The sequence below is a fragment of the Eptatretus burgeri genome, chromosome 4 (assembly GCF_056783735.1).
Source record: "Eptatretus burgeri isolate ZD-2024b chromosome 4, Ebu_testis_v1, whole genome shotgun sequence".
NCBI lineage: Eukaryota > Metazoa > Chordata > Myxini > Myxiniformes > Myxinidae > Eptatretus > Eptatretus burgeri.
This window is the reverse complement of record NC_140964.1, coordinates 57,509,730-57,530,651: the sequence shown is the minus strand read 5'-3', so window position 1 is coordinate 57,530,651 and position 20,922 is coordinate 57,509,730. Positions and strand designations below refer to the sequence as shown.

Sequence of the window (20,922 nt, the reverse complement as noted above, 5' to 3'; positions counted from 1 at the left end):
TTCACTCTCCACAAAAGAGTAAGGTTCACAGGATACGTTGTCTTTGGGAGCTATCGGACACAGTGCTGTTGATGTGCACCATGAGTGCATTCTGAAGAGCATCGAACCGGTTCTCCCCACGCTCTTCTGCCTCACGCCGCCCACGCAAGTCCACACGCAGCTCCTCTTGTTGTCTCTGCAGGTCCACCAATGCTATTCGTAGTGCCTCCTAGAAAAGGGATCATTAGTTCAAGCAAGGATACATCATTGGTGCTTGGTACAGCTCATGCCCCCACTTTGTTTTTAATTAAACTAAGAAATCACTGCCAAGGTAAGTGAATCTCTCTAAGACTTCAACATCCTCACCACAAACAGGTACAGACAAAAGAGAGCAGCATCCAAGATGTCATTGAAAGCCTGGATTTTAGTTTTGACCCAGGAAACCCGTAATCCCAGCGGCTCAGACTCCTCGTTCAGCACGAGGGCCGCCAAAAGGATATCCAGAGTCTATTTCCGACAAAGACGACTGCATCATCTGCGAAATCAAGGTCAGAGATCTTGACATTCCCAAACAATGCACCACAGCTTGATCTCTCAGACATCTTCCCCAGAATCCAGTCCATACAAGTGCTGAAAAGCGTGGGGGCCAGTACACATCCCTGACAAACTCCAGTCGTAAATACAAATAAGTCAGTGATGGTACCACCACATTTCACAGCACTCTCAATACCAGAGTACAGTTCAGACAACAAATCGATCAGTTTTGGTGGCACCCCACGAAGACCAAGAATCCTCCAGAGAGCATCCTGATTCACTGAATTGAACGCTTTACAGAGATCAACATAGGCTGCAAGCAGCCCCTGCCGAAATTCTCGTCTGCGTTCGGTGAGGACACGAAGAGCAAGGATACGGTCAATCGTTGACCTCTTTGGTGTAAAGCCTGACTGCTCTGGACGCTGGTGCTCAAGCAGATGGTGGCGAACACCAACAAGAATTATCCGACCAAAGACCTTGTCCAGCACTGAGAGCAGCATCACCCCTCGGTAGTCGTTGCAGTCTTGGCGATCACCCTTCCCTTTCCAGAGAGGAAGAAAGCCCATCTTGCAGTCAGTTGGGATGATGCCTGTGTTCCAGGCAGAACACAGAACTACATGCAATGACATGAGTACAGCATTTCCACCAGCCTTGAGAAGTTCAGCATGGATGCCACAGATCCCAGGAGATTTACCCCATTTCAACCGGTTCACCACAGCCTGTGTTTCCACAAACGAATGTGGATCACAGTTGATTGGAGGGTCAGCAATAGGGGTAGCAACACACTTGACACCCAACTCCACAAATGTTGGATCAGCCTGGCACAGCCGCTCAAAGTAACCGGCCCATTAGGCCTTCACTTCAGACTCCTCTGTCAAGAGCCCACCACCCTCTGCCCTAACTGCAGTACACCAAGGGATGGGCTTGGAGGAACGCAATGTGCAAACTCCCCTGAAAGAAGGACGAGAATCACTTGACACTTGATACTCCACCCCCTCACAGATACCTCGCACATCGGCCTCCTTGTCCACTCTCAGCGCACACAGTGTTACGCCATAACTCTCTGAACAGCTCAGCTCCGCCATGAAGCCTGACCCTGTGACTCTGGTCAATGGTATCCAGAGTCCCGAGACACAAAATTATTTTTCGCCCCATCGTGAATTCCAAGACATCAAACGGCAACATCAAGGATGGTGGTCTTGAAGGCACTCCACAACTCTTCAGGATTCCCCAAAGCACCCAAATCCCCACTCAGCCTGTTCACAAACTCCTCAGCTACCTTCTTGTCCTTGAGCTTGACAACATCCAGCCTCGGCTAGGATGGTACCATTCTCCTGGATTTAAACTGCAACTTCAGAGTTGCTACAAGCCTGTGGTAGGTATTGAGGAGCTGAGCACTTCGGTAGACCCTGCAATTCTGGATCATCCTCCATCGATCATCATTGAGCACATGGTCAATCTCCTTTGTCACACCACCAGCATTGGAATATCAAGTCCAGCGATGAGCCTGTTGGTGCTGAAACCATGAACCAGCCACCCTAAGTCCATGACTTCTTGCAAAGTCAAGGAACTTCCTGTTATTCTGGTTCACAGATCCAGCGCCATGTGGACCAACACACGTCTCACAACCATCCCTATCAGTTCCAGTCGATGCATTAAAATCCCCCAAAATTAGAAGTGTATCTCACCTAGGGCACTGATCAACCACAGACTCGAGTGTGGCGTGGAATGCATCCTTCACGGTGAGATCACTCGCCTCAGTCGGAGCATAAACAGAGACCAGGGAAATGACACCTAAGGAGTGACGAATCCTTAATCTCATAATATGCTCGTTGTGCAGTGTTACCTCAATTATCATTGGAGTCAGCTTATTGGACACAGCGACAGCAACTCCTTGGGCATGGTAACAATCAGAGCGACCAGACCAATAGTAGGTGTAACCACCCGCCATGATCTCACCACGATCCAGTGTCCGAACCTCAGAGTGCTGAAATTGATGTTCAAACACTTGAGTGCAGATGATAACACAGACAGGTGATCATCCTCTCTTAGGGATAGGACATTCCAGACAGCCACCCGAAGGGACTGCCTCAGGTTAACCCAAGGAGACCGCCGTCTGGTGGACGACACCTTCACACTACAGTGACACACACGACCGCAATCTGACTCAGGAAGGTTACCCCGTGGTTTCCCTCCCATCATCAAAGAGTGGGGGTCCTGAAGGCTTTGCCCCAAAACCGTCAACCAGTCAGCTTCCCTGCAGAAGGCAACTGCACAGGAAGTACTCCCACCGAGTGGATTTTCAGATTTCTTTGCATTTTTGTGTTTTGTGGAGTGAAGGGTTTGACGGTGGTCGGAATACAAATCCTGCCACCTACCTCCTAAAAAAATAGGTAACCCAGGAGGATGTCCGCAGACACATTTGGGCACTCAGTATGGATTGCCATTGGCTCACAAGGAACTCCTTCGCCCTTTGACTCAGTAAGGTGCTCAGTAAGTGGCTTAAGCACTCAAGCAAGCACTCCAACAGAACGCCTGGCTTGCCAAGCAATTACCAATTGCCATTGATAAAAACCATGCACCCGGAAACACCCAAGCAATGTCCATATTAGGCAAATTAACATTTTTTGGCATTGGAATTGCTGCCAAGTTCAAGTCTGGAGCTTAAATTTTGTAAATGTTCTTTGTTTAAGAGATTCTCTAGGTCATGGCATGGGCGGAAATGACCCAGGATACGCCTTAATACCCCAAAGAGCGAGGTGGCCGAGGATTGCCTGATAAAGGATATAATTAAATAAAGCCGTTAATTATCTTTAAAAGTGGTGTTTTTATGAACCCAAACTCCTAATCTTCATTCATACACTCCCCTTGGAGTTCCCTTAATATGCATGCAAAGTTTTAGGCTGCTCGGTTTTATGGTGATGGAGGACGCACACATGCACGCATTTATAAATGTATGACATTTAAAATTTATGACATCATTGGTCACATGGTATGACAGCTATATTGTTTGTTGTCCTCCTCTTCCCCTTATAAGGGTTGAAGTGAGATTTCAGAGATTTTTGAAGGTTTTTGTGTTTAAAAAAAAAAAATAAAAAAGTCTGCCGAACCACATAACTGATGACAGTGCCGATACAAAGTCTACAACCCCCTTTGTTGCCTTTTCACCTGGACTTAAATTGCAACAAATCAGACTTTTCCCAGCTTTATTTACACATCGTAACCCACAACTTCCAAGTGAAAAACAAATTCCAAAAATTTCAGAAAATTCATTTAAAATACAAAACTGGAATATCTTGATTGGATAAGTGTCCACCCCCCTGAGTTAATACTTGGTGGAAGCACCTTTGACAGCAATTACAGCTTTGAGTCTGTTGGGATAGGTCTCTTCCAACTTTGCACACCTTGATTGGGTAATATTTTCCCATTCTTCGACACAAAACTGTTCAAGCTCAGTCAAGTTGGGTGGAGAGTGTTGATGGACAGTAATCTTCAAGTCATGCCACAGATTTTCTTTTGGATTTAGGTCCAGGCTATGATTAGGCCACTCAAGGGCATTTATCTTTCTGTTCCTTAGCCACTCCAGTGTAGCTTTGGCTGTGTATTTCAGGTCGTTGTCATGCTGAAAGGTGAACCTCCGTCTCAATTTCAGCTTTCTCGCAGAAGGCAGCAAGTTTTCCTCGAGGATTTTTCCATATTTTGCTCCATCCATTTTCCCTTCTATCTCGAAAAGTGCCCCAGTCCCTGCTGAGAAACATATGCTGCCACCACCGTGCATCAAAGTAGTGATGGTGTTCTTTGGGTGACGTGCTGTGTTGGGTTTGTGCCAAACTAACGTTTTGCATTTAGGCCAAAAAAAGTTCCATCCTGGTTCCGTCAGACCACAAAACATTTTGCCACGTGGCTTCAGAGTCTCCGGAATCGTTTTTGCACACCTCAAACGGGACTCAAGGTGAGCGTTTTATGCGTAATTGCTTCCTTCTTGCCACCCATCCATACAGGCCAGACTTGTGGAGTACTTGGGATATTGTTGTCACATGCACACAGTGACCAGTTATTGCCATAAAAGGCCTGTAGTTGTTTCAAAGTTGCCATTGGCCTCTTTGTGGCCTCTCTGATCAGTCTCCTTCTTGCTTGGTCATCCAATTTGGAGGGACAGCCTGCTTTAGGCAGGGTCTTGGTGGTACCATACGCCTTCCCTTTCTTAATGATTTCTTGACTGTGCTCCAAGAGATATTGTTGTGGGCCGGGGTTCGGTGGCGATAAACGACCACGAGGTGGAGCAGTAGAGCCGTCTCCCACCGAACACCCGGAATTTATAGGTCATCACCCCGGATAACTCCGGAGCCGACGGGTCACTTAAAGGACTGTGGTCGCCAATATTTTGATGGCGTGAGGTAGGGTCCACTTGTCTATTTCAATTTACCTAAGTACTCACGCAGTCTAGCTACCGGGGAAACCACACCCTTGGCCGACTCTGTCCGGACCGAGTCGCAGGTACCGACTCGGATCCGGCGTAACCGAGCGGAGTTACCAGAGCCGCGCCGATCCCACTGACAACTTACCGGCCCTGTTCGAGCGAGCCCTGCCCCGTTGAGGGAGGTCCATAAATTCCCGAGCACTCTCTGAGGCAGGGGGTTGTTCCGAAGGTTGTTCTGAGGTTTTTGACAGGGTCGTGGTGGTTGAGAGTCGAGTGAGGAAGAAGGGTCTTGGAGGAAGTTCTCCACGGGTTTCTGACAAGGTTTTAGCTAGGGCTCTGAGGGTTGTTGTTGAGCGTGCAGTTCTTTTGAAGCGAAGGGTTGAGCAGAAGGTCATGAAGGTGGCAAACGTGTCCCTGCTGGCCCTCTACAAGAATAGGAAAGAGCAACCCTGACCCTCCTCCGTGGACCCCGCTATTCACCAACTGAAGTCTGCCGAACCACATAAGCTGCCGAGCTCCGCCATGAACCACGAGTGCCACACGTGTGACTGGGGACCAAACAACCGACCATTGTCAGGTGCCGCACAATGGAGCACCCCCTTCCTCCGACAGTCATACCCAGCTGGACTCTGACCCCCAGCTCGTCTCTCTCCTCGGCTGTGAGGGTCCAATAAAGAACTCTGGGGTTATTTTCATTTGTGTGTGTGTGTGTCTGCGTGTGGGCCCGTCTTATAAGTAGAACTGAATAAGTGTTTTTGGATCATTGTAAATATTCCTTGCATATTCGTGTCAAGTCTTGCTTTATGTCTTCATTTACTGCAAATAAATCATCACAGAAATGTTCCCAGTCCGTTTCCATCCCTTCTTGCATTGGTCCAGCATGGTTTGGATCTGAGTTTAGACGGGGTTTTATACCCGATAATCCGTTCATCCAAGCCGGCACGGCTTTGGCAGTTTCCGCTCGGCCGCACCCGAACCGGAGTTGGTAGTTGGAACTCTACCGCTGTCGGGAGAGTGACCCAGTTTGAGCAATACGTACCGAGGGCGTGGTTTCCCCGGTAGTCAAAATTGCGTAGTTAATTAGGTAACTTGGTTATAGACAAATAGACCCTACGCTACGCGGTTGAAATATTGGCGACCACGGTCGGTTCAACGACCCGCCGCGTCACGGAATTTTCCGGAGCGCCGGCCTACAATTCCGGGGAGTCTGGTGGAGGCGACGTAGCTTTCCCCACCTGGTGGTGGTTCTCACCACGGACCCCCAACAATATATATATATATATATATATATATATATATATATTTATGTATAATATATGCAACATGTATGTATGTATGATTGTACGTACGTACGTACACACACACACACACACACACACACACACACACACACACACACACACACACACACACACACACACACACACACACACACACACACACACACACACACACACACACACACACACACACACACACACACACACACACACACACACACACACACACACACACACACACACACACACACACACACACACACGTTTTAGAACAGCCCCATTTTCCAGTTTTTACTGAAATTTAAGCAGTTCAAGTCCAGTGAATAACATGAAATGGTACAAAGCTAAGTGGTAAACTGCCAGAGGTTTAAAAAAAAGACTTTAGGTTACCAAAAACTGAAAAATAATGTAAATTTCAGAGTTGTTAAAAAAAGGACCTTTTCAGGGAACAAGTAATGGGTTAGCAACTGAAGCTGTTCTGCAGCAATGGAAGTAAATTAAGCCTTGAAAGTTGATGCAAACAATTCCTACAGGTGTCCCAACTGTTGTTGATTACTTACAAACCCTCTGTCTGTATAAAAGCAGTGTTGGAACAGACTGCGTTGCGACACCCTCTGAAGCATTCTTTGGACAATCTTGCACTGCAGGAAGTAGAATATTGCTATCATAATGGTGAGAAAAAGACAATTAACAAAGGAAAACAGACAGACCATTATAACCCTTAATAGTGTCGGTCTTTCCTTCAGAGAAATTGCAAAGAAGCCAAGGTGTCAGTGAGTACAGTTTCCTACACCATCAAAAGGCACTTGGAAACTGGAAGAAACTCTGACAGGTAGAGGTCTGGCAGAACCAAAGCCACAACACGATCAGAAAACAAGTTTCAGAGAGTCAACAGCTTGCGTGATTGGTGGCTCAAAGAACAGCAGCTTCAAGCACAGCTTAACACTGGTCGAAGTAAGGAAGTCTCAGTTTCAACTGTGAAGAGAAGACTTTGAGCTGCAGGTTTAACCGGTCGAGTGGCAGTAAGAAAGCCATTGCTAAGATGGCAAATAAGAAAAAGAGACTTTCCTGGGCCATGAAGCACCGCCAATGGACTACTGAAAACTGGAAGAAGATTTTATGGACCGATGAATCAAAATTTGAAATGTTCAGTTCATCAAGCAGGGTTTTTGTACGCTGTCAAGTAGGTGAAAGGATGGTTCCAGTGTGCGACACCAACTATCAAACATGGAGGAGGAAGCGTGATGAGCTGGGGCTCTTTTGCTGGATCCAGAGTCGGCAACTTGCACAGAGTGACTGGAACCCTGAACCAAAAGGGCTTCCACAGCATTTTGCAGCACCATGCAATACCCTCTGGTCTACGCCTAGTTGGTCAGGGGTTCATCCTACAGCAAGATAACGACCCAAAATATACCTCCAGGTTATGTCAGGACTACCTTAGAAGAAAAGAACAAGACGGTAGGCTTCAAATCATGGAATGGCCAGCACAGTCTCCAGACTTAAACCCCATCGAGCTGGTTTGGGATGAACTTGACAGAAGGGTGAAAGTAAAGCACCCCACAAGTGCAACACATTTGTGGGAACTTCTGCAAGTGTTGGGAAGAACTTTCCGAACAATATTTGATTTCCATTGGAGAAAGAATGCCACGAGTATGTTCGGCTGTTATATCTGGAAAAGGTGGCTACTTTGATGAGTCAAAAATTTAGATTAAATTTTGTTCAACAAAACTATTCCATGATTTCTTTTTTATCTGCAATTGTTTATTTGTTCTATGCATTAATTTCAGAGAACATTGAAATATTAAACTGCTTAAATTTCAGTAAAAACTGGAAAAATGGGGGTGTTCTAAAACTGTCGGCCGGTAGTGTATATCACACTGTAGATTAACCTCAACTACACTCGTATTAAAAAAAATTACAACAGTAAAATGCCTGCTGTCATTATTACACAAGGACAATCTTTCAATGAGGTTCTCTCACCTGATCAATGACTTTGCTTCCCTTATCGCTGCAACAACAGCAACAGGTTAGTGCAAAGATTAAAAAAAAAATTTAAAACACAACAAATCCCTCAACAATTTCCTCTCATTACTTTTGTCAATAAAAAAAATGTCATTAAAAATAATCATAACAAGCCCAGAAATCCTCTCACAAATCACCAACAGGGGTGCAAACTCACCCTTCTTCGTGTTGACCACTCCGGTGTGCCCTTGGTGAGCCACGAGGAGAGGGCCGACCCTTCGTTTCCCGATGCCCAGGCTGCGCTGGTAGGCGATGCACGATGGGGGTTGCATCCGCTGGGGATGACAGATACGCAACCTCTTCATCCAGATCACTGAGTCCGACCAAAGTCATTTTGGTGAAGCAGGAGGAGGGAAAAAACAAACAAAACAAGAACAACAAAAACACAAAACATTAATATCAAAGCAAAGTAAATCAGTTACATGAATGGTGAATTACACTTCAAAACTAATGGCGGATGTCATGAACAAAACGTCAACAAATCTTAAGGCTTAAATCTTAACAAAAAGTTACCTTCTGAACAACGAAGCAAACGTCAGAAACAGTGTTGAGAAGAAACCAACAAACAAAGTAAACATAAAACAAGAGATGAAGATCACAAAAGCCATGAGAACCAAAGACACCACCACAAAAATAATAAACAGCAGCCTTTCGCATCCACCCTGTGTAATTATTTCTGTTACTCTCTCAGTACAAGCAATTGGTTTTCAAAATTTCATTTCCTTGCAACTTCAACCCGATTAACCCCAGACTGCCGTGCCATCGTGAGCCGTGTACTGTACTTAGCATCCTTTATGCTCTCAGAAATACATTTTAAAAGCACAAACACAAATAAAAAAAAAATACTTGTGACATTTGTTGAATAAAATTAAGTTTCTGCAATTAAATTTTTGTCGTTGTAAGGTTCATGTGATATTGAGCCTCTCAAATGTTTGAAAATGTTACAACTTTATCCTAAAGGAGCCCAGTGATAAAGATTAAAAAAAAAAAAAACAGGACAAAAACGAGTCAAAACACATTCATGCGTGTCGAAGCACAGCATGACAAACTTTTTGTTTTTTAAGCTGCAATCTAATAAATAAATGTCATTTTTTGAGTGTGTGTGTGTGTGTGTGTATGTGTGTATGTGTGTATGTGTGTGTGTGTGTGTGTGTGTGTGTGTGTGTGTGTGTGTGTGTGTGTGTGTGTGTGTGTGTGTGTGTGTGTGTGTGTGTGTGTGTGTGTGTGTGTGTGTGTGTGTGTGTGTGTGTGTGTGTGTGTGTGTGTGTGTGTGTGTGTGTGTGTGTGTGTGTGTGTCACCAATCACACCAAAACCACTGGACCAATTGCCACCAAACTTTGTTTCATATCTCGTTGTGGGGGTTTGGGGGGGAAGGTCGACAAAAATTCTCTATGTAAATGTGTATCATGTAGTGCCACCTGGTGGTGGTGGCAGAAGGTATTACAAGACAGCTGTGGAGATAACTTGCATTTTTGCACTGTACACATCCCCAGAGAGTGCGAAGCCCCAAAGCCGACCTCCACTAATCAGGGGAGGCAGGCGGGAGGAGGCAGCGGTGAGAGGAGGGAGAGGTGGGATGAGGAAGGGGAAGGGATGGGTGCAGGGACCCTGCGTTGCCAAGCAACGCTGGGCACTCCTGCTCATGATGTGATGAAACCTAACATGTTCAATAGGACAAGGTTATTCCATTTTTACACCTCTAAACAAGTGCCAAAGTAACCTCACTCAAACATAACAAACTACACCATCGATTAGGGCCCTGTCACACCTTGACGATTTAGCCAGCAATGGCAACGTATAAAAATCTATGTAAAACGTTGGCGCACGCTGAAATTTTGATTTTTTTTTTTTTAAGTTTTTCGCGTATTTATAACGTGTTGGTCGTTCGCATAACATATTAGTAACGGGCACAGAACGTTTCGTTGTGTTATACATAACTTTTACCAATGCATGCTGACCTTGTGGTCGGCGTTCAAAACCTATGACAAACGAGAGTTTAACTTACCCTTTGCGCGCTATACATATCGCCGGCGAACTCGTGGCGTAGCCAGTTAAGAACTTGTCGGACGCCGATTGAAATCAAAACTGCCTGAGAATTTGAAGTGTCAACATCGCAGTCACACCTTGACGATTTTGCCAGTGTATGCCATTCTATGAAAAATGTGTTTACAATGCTAGGCACACGTCAAATACGCTATCTGTAAGTTGTGTATACATTTAGAGTATGCTGGAAATCATTGAAGTACGCTGGCATATTACCTAGTCCGTTTTGTACGTTGTGAAATTTCAAGCATGCTGAAAATTTTAAGACGTACTCAACGTAAGGCTCACACGTTTCGCATGCGTTGGCATCTGTTCCGAGCACGTTCCGCGATCGTTTAAACACGGCGAACACATGTTACTTGTAGGTTACTCACAAGTCGAAGCACGTCAAGGTAATGGCCAACATACTTGAAACCAAATTTCTAATCAATGAGTAACGTGCTTTGAACAAATGAGTAGCGTCAGCTTAGCCTATGTTTAACGTGCTTGGAAACTATGAGTAACGTGCATTGAAACTATGTATAACTGGCCTTGAACCAATGACTGGCGTGCTATGAACGTAAGAGTAACGTGCGTTTAACCTATGAGTCGCATGTTTTGAACCTAAGTAAAATGTGTTTCTAACCTTTGAGTAACATGCTATGAACCTATTTGTAACGTATGTAAAACGCACATTGTTGTATGTAGACGAATTAAATTGACGTCTTCCGGAAACCATAGAACTTACTGAAAGTGTTTCTAACTTACATCTACCGTGTACTGGTGTATTGGCAGCGTTTAGGGGAATTGGTATATACAAATGGGCTTCACAATAAAAACCCATCATTGTTCCAGACTCCATGGTGAGTAGATGTGAACGCCGGTAGTATCAATAGTAGCAGTACTATTACTAGTAGTAGGTGTGCATGACAGTAGTAATAGTAGTAGTAGTAGTAGTAGCAGCATTGGTAATAGCTGTATGTCTATGTCAGTAGTAGTATGTGAGCGTGATGTGGAGGCTGTGGGGGATGATGGATCCTCGTTGCGTCAACGAATAGGAGAATACTTTGCACCATTGTTCGATGTTCTGAAAGGGCTAATTTTTTTCCTCATTCCGAAGATGAAATATTTCTTTGTTTACTATTGAAATTATTAAAAAAAAGACTTTGACAAATGCATAATGTACTAGTAATGAACACAGAACGCTTCGACAACTTATAGATTAGTTATACCAACGATTGCTTATCGTGTTTTAGGCGTCCACAACCTATGCCCAACGATAGTCTAGCGCATGCATAACGTGGGAACGCATCTTTACGATTACGTGACGTTTGCTATCCATTGACTGCCACTAAACTATTTTAATAAACGGCTGTCACTCGCCTATTGTTTTTGGACGCTGGTGCTCGGCAATTGAAATCGTTTCCATTGAACGAGTTAAATCGCTTCCACTGGACTATTGAAATGATTTAATAATAATGCTTGGTTATCCTTGGACCCACTCTGGCTAGCAGCTCGTCGAACATCGCTGGGGGCATTCGCAGGAAGTTGTTGAAGGAAGCATGGTCCTCGTTCCAGAGTTCCACCATGAGCTGGTCATATATGCCGTAATGGCATCGCCTCCCGATCCATGGTCTGACCCAGTTCCTTCTCCTCCGTTCACATCTTCTTCTCCCGGCTCTATTGGCACGCAACTGGTGCAGTGTCAACTCGATGAGGTCATGTTGATGTTCGAGGATAGGTAGGTATTGTCTTCTCAGCCTTGCCGTATCCTCCACCTCTCGGAATGACATCGACATGTACTCACCACGAAGTCTAAAAAAAAGACGGGTTCCTCCTGCGAAGGCCCTTTTTATATACCAATTCCCCTAATCGCTGTGAATACGTCATTCTACGTCAGCTGTTTGTTAGAAACGCGTTCAGTAAGTTCTGTGGTCGTCTTGAAGACATCAAATACGTCTACATACTTATTTGTTCGTAGGACATGCTCTACAGCTAATTCCCAAACACGTTACTCATAGGTTATAAATAAGTCACAGGTTCCCTAAACATTACTTTGATGTGTTTCAATGTATGAGAAACTTTCTAGTCGCGCGTTGTGAGCTGTGAACAACGTTCGTGCAGCGTGCTTATAAAACGTTACCTAGAGTTTATGAATAAGTTTCGGGTACGCAAATGTTACTCAACGTGTTTCCACATACGAGTAACATATAAATAACGTGTCAACGATCGCATAACGTGCCTAAACCTTATGGCCAGCGCAGCGGAACGTGTGAGCCAAACGCTGAGTACGTCGTAAAATTTTAAGCATACAAAAATTTGAGAAAAACCACAAAGTTCAACGATTAAAGCCAGCGTACAACGACTTATGGCAGTGTTTTTCAGCGTGCTCTTAAGGTATACAAAACCTACCCATAACGTATTCGACGTGTGCCAGCGTATTAGGCAAATTTTTCATAAATCGGCACAGGTTGGCGAAATCGTCAAGATGTGACAGCCCCTTTATTCAGAGCACATATGCTGCAATGCTTCAAGGACTCAGTAAAATAAAATAAATCATAACAAGCACACACCTTCAATGACAATCGTTTGGAATTGGAATAAGAAAACACTTCGTACCGAGATAACTACCCCTCAAAAACACTTTTTGCAGCACCGACTACTTCTCGTAATATTTAGGACTAGAAGGGCCCACTTCGACGACGTGATGTCGGCAGATGTGCATCCACCCAGATTGTTACATCATCATCATATTATATCACTTGTACCAAGTTTGATTGAAATCATCATTATATTATTACTTGATAAATTCCCCTCCCTCATCGGACTCTTCCCCCTCCTTCCTCCCCCTCCCTCCTCCCACCCAGACCATGTGACCTATTCATTATTCATGAACACCCTGGTATCCCCAAGATTTGGGGAACATGTGAGTGAAGTTTCCCCTTGATCTGTCAAGCCATTATGAAGAAGATGATTTTTAAAGGTTTAGTTTTCAAAAAAATAAAATTAAATAAAAAAAAAAAATCAGGGCTGTCAACCATGTGACCTATGACATCATAGGTAGAGAACTTTTTGTTCCTCATGGATAGGCAATCATACATGTCGTTTCGCCTCGATCTGTTCAGCCGTTTCGGAGAAGAAGATTTTTGAAGATTTTCATGTGAAAAACATGTGAACAATGACATCAATTATTTTTCCCCATACATTTTAGCCCTCGATGACCCTCAAATATTTTCATGCTGATTAGAGCGTTTGATGTATTATGCAATTATGACGTCACAACGAAGTCACCTATGACATCATCAAAAAAAATTATACTCGTTTCCCGACGGGGGTACTTCACACGTGCCAAGTTTAATTATTTTTTTTTTCCAGAGCGGTTTCAGAGATAGAGGTCCAAATTTTTCCCTTTTTCCCAACATGGCTGCCACACCACATGACCTATGACATCATAATTATCAGTACAACATTTTACACGAGTCATCACACCGATGGTGAAAATCTTGTGGCAATCGGCTAAAGCGGTTGCAGAGAAAACCGAGAAAATTAGCATGGACAGACATGCATATGGACGGACAACCCGAAAACATAATGCCACCAGCGACTTCGTCAGTGGAGGCGTAAAGAGATGGACAACAAGTATTCACTATTTGTTACAAAGTAATTACACACAACTAGCTTTATGCATTTTGACGGTGGGGGGGGGGGGTAAAATAAAAAGGCAAAAAGGACTCAAAGTGACAGAAGACAAGAGGAACGCACAAAAGGATATTTTGGCCGAAGATTGAAACAAGATGAAGAAAAGGAAGCCAGAGAAGGGGTTCGATATCACACAATTTTCACTCAAGTATCGTCTTTTTAAGAAGAATTTTAAAAGACAAAAACCATTATAAACGAGAAAGTACAATTTGACGTGAATGCACCACGGCGGATATGCCTCTGCCCACGTTAGATGTCAACCCTCTGTTAGGCTTGATGGACTAGCGCTGTACTGAAAGTCCTGAGCGTCAGTGGATTCCACACGTTTGTGCCAAATCCAGTAAAACACGAGTTATTAGCAAAAATTTATCCATCTATTCACTCCCATATAAACACAGGCCCAGCACATGCAAACCACTGATGTTCCCACAATCCATTGTGACAAAATGGCTGTCGACGGCATATCGTTTAGTCAGCATGCAGCGATTGGATTCCTCGTGAAGGAGAACTCAGGTGCAGATGTCTACGGCTGATTGAGTCAGGTGTACGGAGATGCCTGCGTGGGTGCTGGCAGCGTCAGAAGGTGGGTGAAACGCTTTAAAGATGGAAACATGGACATTGCTGATCAGCCACGCTGTGGTCGGCCAAGAAGCGCCATGACCGAACACAACGAGCAGAATGTTGATGCACTCATCAGTGAGGACCGAAGGGTGATGGATAAGGAGATCGCAGTGCAGCTTGGCATAGGACACCATGCCGTACAGGAGATGATAGTGACCTTGGGATATGGGATATCGGAAAGTTTGTTTGCGATGGGTTCCCCGTTTGCTCACGGAGGAACACAAAACACACGCATGGATGCGTCATCACAGTTGCTTCAACGACATCCTGCAAGGGCGATGACTTCCTGCTCCGTACGGGCTTCTACCAAAGTGGGACTTTTAAGCTCGTGCAGTGCTGGAAGAAATGCGTGGATCATTCTGGAGATTTTGTAGAAAAGTAATGCGGTATGTCCAGTTAGACGGACAATCTCAGTTTTCTTACACGTACCTTTCTGTGACGACAATAAGCGTGCTCATGACTTTCGATTTGACCATCGGAAATTGAAGATCACGTGAAAAAAAAATACACCGGCACTCAGTGTAGCGCATACCTCGGCCAGACTGAACTGTTCACATTTTGTACCCCACTGATTGGCCGGATCTGCATCCGCATATTTGCCAAAATCAAAACAATTACTCCTCATCACACACCCACAACATGTCCACGCAAGTTTCATCCAAATCCGTCCATAACTTTTTGAGATATCCTGCTGACAGACAGAGATAAACAAACAGACAGATGTGAAAACATAACCTTCATCCATCTTCGACAGCAGAGGTATTTAAAGATCCTTTGAGAGAGCCCGAGAGACAGAGGGAGAGTGTGGGGGGTGGGGGTGGGTGGGTGGATATGACAGAGAGACAGAGAGAGACAGAGAGAGAGAGAGAGACAGAGAGACACAGACGGACAGACAGACAGACAGACAGACAGAGAGATAAGAAGAGAAGCAGCATCAGGCATAAGAGGTAGCATCAGATGCTTCTAACTGGAGTTACGGTCTGCAAAGTGGTTTTCAAAGGGCACATGAAATTTAACCAATCACCCATTCAATCTAAATTTTAATCATTTCACCTTTGTATTACAGTCTACGAGTGTCAAATATGATTTAAATATCTCAAGTTATTCACAAGTTAATGCAGTAACACAGATTTTCAATTAGATGGCTACCCTTTGAACACAAAACTGAATCAGCTCATCATTGTAATGCAGTCCATGGTTATGCCAAGTTTGGTCAAAATCCCTTCAGCGGTTCACAAATTATCACGGTAACGATTTTTTTAAGAGCACTAAATTTGGTTAAAAAGTTGGAACACAAATCTGCTACTTTCAGCAAAAGGTCACATGATCTTTAACCCCAAAATCTTATTGCTTCATCTTTGCATTACAATACACCTTTGTAATGTAATACAATACACTGATAACAAAAATTGATCACGGATGAACGGAAGCACAGAGGGGCGCACGCACTCCAGAAATTTTGGCAGTGGAGGAACTAAAAAAAAAAAAAAAAAAAAAAAAAAAAAACAGAAGGGTACTCGGTAGAGCGCATACCTCCGCCACGTAAAGCCTAATCCATGAGAACATATCGGGCCCGATACATTTTTGAAAAATCATGCTATACCGTACTATATCGTTTTTGGCCCTATCTCCCAATGGTGAAGAATCGCTTTAAAAATTAAATAATTCTCCAATTCAGATCCAGATTAGGATCTTCACCAAAATCAAATTAATTTGCCCTTGTCACACACCCAACCTGTCCAAGTTTCATCCAAACCTGTCCACAACTTTTTGAGATATCGTGCTATGTATTGGTTTAGCCCCATCTCTCAATGGTGAGGACTTACTTAAAATTATCATATCCGGATCTTCACCAAAATTGAATCAATTCTTCCTCATCACACACCCAACCTGTCCAAGTTTCATCCAAATCCGTCCATAACTTTTTGAGATATCCTTCTGGCAGACAGACAGACAGGGGACAAAACATAACCTCATTCCACCTTCAGTGGCAGAGGTAAATACTGCTCTTTCACCATTTTTATTCATCAGACAAAGTCATTTTTAAACCCTCCCCAGAGATAGGTTTCATCAACCAACGTCCCTTTTCGATTCGCACCTCGAGCAAAGTTGAAAGATGGCAAAAAGTTCCATCAGGAATGACCAAATTTCGAGTTAATTAGCCCGCGCTTGTGAAGCAAAAAGCGGGGTTAAGCGATCGGTCCCATACGCAAGCCTGCATTGCTATTCCCTTTTCTCTCTAACAGCTTGTTGAATTAACAAAATTTTCACCATAGGTGCGATGCGACTACTCATGCAGAATGTTATAACTATGACATCATAGGTCACATGGTATGACAGCCATGTTGGAAAAAAGGAGAAACGTTGGACCTCTGTATACCCGAAAGCACTCCATGGAAAAAATTGAAACTTGGCATCTGTCAATTACTCCCCATGGGGAACTACAAAGGCACTCGGGAGAGTGCATACCTCCACCAGGCTGATTAGTTTAAGTTTTGTATCCCACTGATGGACCGGATCTGGATTCGGACCTGAAATAAAATTTAATTGCCTCATTCTCATCACCGAACCAACTCATCCACCAAGTTTCGGCTCAATCCGTCCATTACTTTTTGAGATTTAGTGCAATATATCGTTTTAGCACCATCAATCAAAAGGTGAAGAATCACTGAAAAAATTTCTTGGATCCAGATTCTCAACAAAATTGAATCGTTTCGTCGTCGTCGAATTTCATCCGAATCCATAAACAACTTTTTGAGATATTTTGTTCACTAACAAGAAAGATGTCATGCGTAGCATGATACTTGCTAAATCCATAAAACAAATTTGACCTTAAAAAAATTATTGGTAGTTGGATTCAACCACCAAATACACAAATTCACTTCAAATTTCAAGTCAATGGGATGAAAATTGAGGATTTTAGAAATTCCACCAAAGTTGCTGACCTTTGGCCCATGTTAACTTTTTGACCGATAACCTCAAAAACTAACTTGTGTTCATCGAATACTTAAGCCTGCATAGTCTTGAGAAGGACTTGAAACAAACCAATTCTTCTGTTTTTAAGTTTGTTTTTTTTGTTTGATCCAATATGGTGCCAAACCAGTGACTGATGTCACTTTTATCAAACTATACTGCCCATGGGTAGTTCATCAATAAGTTAAAGTTTTGCATTGATTGGTTAGAGGTTTCAACAATTGCAGATAATTTCCTGTTTTTTTATATACTGACCAGATAAAGCATTGCTCCTGTCGAATTATGACATCATAATGAAATTTCCCATGAGGAGTACTTGACGAGTATTGTGCAAATTTTTTTCATGGAGTGGTTTCAGAAATACAGAGGTGCAAAGTTTTTCCGTTTTTCCAAGATGGCGCCTGTACCATGTGACGTATGACGTCACAATGACCAAAAAAAATTATACTGGAGGTGGCGCACCTATTTGTAAAATTTCGTGTCAATCAGACTAACGGTTGCTGAGAAAATGAATTTTAAAAATGCAGACAGGTACGTACGCACGCACGGCACATGCACATGACCGATCGCTTCACCACGCCTTTCACTTCACAAGCGCGGGGTAATAATTGGAGGTCGATTTCAGTGACCTGATATGCAACTCCTGTTCAAATTTCCAGTCCCTGCACCCATCAAATTTCCATGCACCCATCCCTTCCCCTTCCTCATCCCACCTCTCCCTCCTCTCACCACTGCCTCCTCCCGCCTGCCTCCCCTGATTAGTGGAGGTCGGCTTTGGGGCTTCGCACTCTCTGGGGATGTGTACAGTGCAAAATGAAAATTCAGGATTTTAGAAATTCCACCTAAGTTGTTGACCTTTGGCTTTGTTGACCTTTTGACCTCAAAAACAACAGGCTTCTTACTTACGACAAACTCCACCATGTGGTGAAGTTTCATGGAGATCGGTTTAAAATTGTGACCAGAAGGCGAGAAACATTAACAAAAAATAAAATAAATAAAAGACGACGACATCATGCAGAGCACGAAACTTGCAAAATCCATGAAAAATAAATTTGACCTCAAAAATAATTGGAGTTGAATTGAATGACCAAATGTGAAACTCCTCCCTCAAATTTCAAGAGAATCGGATGAAAATGGACAATTTTAGAAATCCAGCCGATGTTGACCTCCAAAATAATTGGCTAGTTGAATTCAGTGACATGAAATGTATATGTTGTTGTGTTGTTGTTCGTCTTTCGGCTGCTCCCATTAGGGGTCGCCACAGCGGATCATCCGTTATGATCCACATAATGATTTGGCATAGGTTTTATGCCGGATGCCCTTCCTGACGCAACCCTGGTCGCCTCTTACGACACAGGGATAAGGATTGGGTTTCGCCATGATTCCGGGCTGCCCTACACCCTCTCATAGCGCGGCCCAGCCAAGAGCTCCCGTCCTCAAGCGATCCTCCAACCCAAGCCTCCGAGTAGCCGGATTACAGGGGCACGCCACTACGCCCGGTTGACATGAAATGTATATGTCCTCTTCAAATCAATCGGATGAAAATTGCGGATTTTAGAAATACCACCTTAGTTGTTGACCTTTGGCCTATATTGACCTTTTGACCTCAAAAGCAATAGGTTTCTTCCTTATGACAAACTCTACCATGTGGTGAAGTTTCGTGAAGATCGGTTTAAAATTGTGACCTGTAGGCGACAAACAGACAAACAAAAGCAACAAACCAATTTCCGTGAAAAATGTTCAATTTTGCAAGTAACAGACACACAGAATGAAAATTCACTCATCGAGTGACACTTGGTGAAATGGAACGGCACTCGGTAGAGCACATACCTCTGCCAGGCTAAACAGCTTACATTTTGTATGCCACCGATAGGTCGGATCTGAATCTGGACCTAAACCAAAATCAAATCGGCTTGTTCTCGTCACCTCACCAACTCACCAACTCACCCACCTAGTTTTGTCAAAACTTGTCCACAACTTTTTGAGACATCATGCTATACATAGTTTTTGGCCCCATCTCTCAATGGTGAAGAATCACTTAACAAAAACATTTCTCAGATCCGAATCCGGATGTGGATCTCAAACAAAATTAAGCATTGCTGTCCTTGGCTGGACCACTACATACACAAAAATAATTTAGACCGGTTGCTTGAAGACGACAGCCAAAAATCGTGTGACAAACAGATAAAGACAGACAAACAAATGCTACACACCGACACACTTGGCAAAAAAAAAAAACTACATGTAACCACCAAATATACTTTAAAAATCTTCGATTTTCACAAGTAACAAAGACAGGGGTGAAAACATAACCTTCATCCACCTCCGGTGACAGAGGAAATAAGTGCGATTTTTTTTTATGTCATCGGTGCCTTTGTTATGACGTCATAATTGCATACGTAGAATGCTACATCCGATCAGCATGAAAATTTCCGAGGGTCAGCTCGGGATAAATTGGTAGACAGAAAAAAATAATTCTGATGTCAAAGGTCACGTGGTTTGGCAGCCAGATTGCAATTACCCTAAAGTAGCCAAAAAATATTATTCTCAAGAACAGCTTGACAAATCAAGGGGAAACTTCACACACATGCTCCCCCAAGCCTTGGGGATAGCAGGGTGTTCATGAATAATTGATCGGTGACATGGTTTGCCAGCCATGTTGGATTGAAGGAAAATATTTTTAAAATTCTCTTGAACCGCTGCATCAATCGACGTGAAACTTCAAAATTATGATCTAGTTGTGATGGGGAACATGTGTTTTTGATTTCAACCTGATCGGACGCAGGTTATGGCAGCCAGAATTATTTAATTTGTTGAATAAGTGTTCTTTTTTTTTATTTTTTAGCCGACCTGGACTTTAATCCTGTGAGCTTATACAATCGAGCAGCGTCCGTAGGTGAGTGACTCACTCAGTCAGTAAACACTTCATCCATTATCCTTTGAACCAAACACACAGTTTTGATGAAGCTTGGCCACAAGCTTCATATCTGTTGCATAACAAAGGTTTGTTGACCGCATTTTCGATAAAGCGTTCGAGGTGTGCAATTATGACGTCACCTAAGAACGAAGCCACCTAAGACATCATTAAAAAAAAAAAGATCACTTATTTCCCGTCGGGAGTACTTCACATGTGCCAAGTTTCAAGTTTTTTTTTTTCCATGGAGCGGCTTCGTAGATATAGAGGTCTAAAGTTTGTGCTTTTTTCCAACATGGCTGTCAACACCACATGACCTGCGATGTCATAATTATCATGAAAACATTCGACATGAGTAGTCGCACCTGTGGTGAAAATTGTGTGTCAATCTGATAAGCGGTTGCATAGAAAAGAGAGAAAATTAGCGCAGACGGACTGACGTACGTACGAACGGACA

At 43.5% G+C, this 20,922-nt stretch overlaps 1 protein-coding gene across 5 annotated transcripts in view; it reads right to left on the bottom strand.

Moving 5' to 3' along the window:
• The window catches only part of EDC4 (enhancer of mRNA decapping 4), an 80,967-nt gene that overhangs the window by 22,617 nt on the left and 37,428 nt on the right, over positions 1 to 20,922 (bottom strand). For all 5 annotated transcript variants that reach the window (XM_085878207.1, XM_085878206.1, XM_085878209.1 and 2 more), the window contains 3 exons: positions 8,393 to 8,548; positions 8,194 to 8,221; positions 37 to 208 (listed from right to left, as the gene is read on the bottom strand). In XM_085878207.1, the coding sequence (XP_085734333.1) occupies positions 37 to 208; positions 8,194 to 8,221; positions 8,393 to 8,548 (356 nt within the window). The remainder of the gene's footprint in view (positions 1 to 36; positions 209 to 8,193; positions 8,222 to 8,392; positions 8,549 to 20,922) is intronic.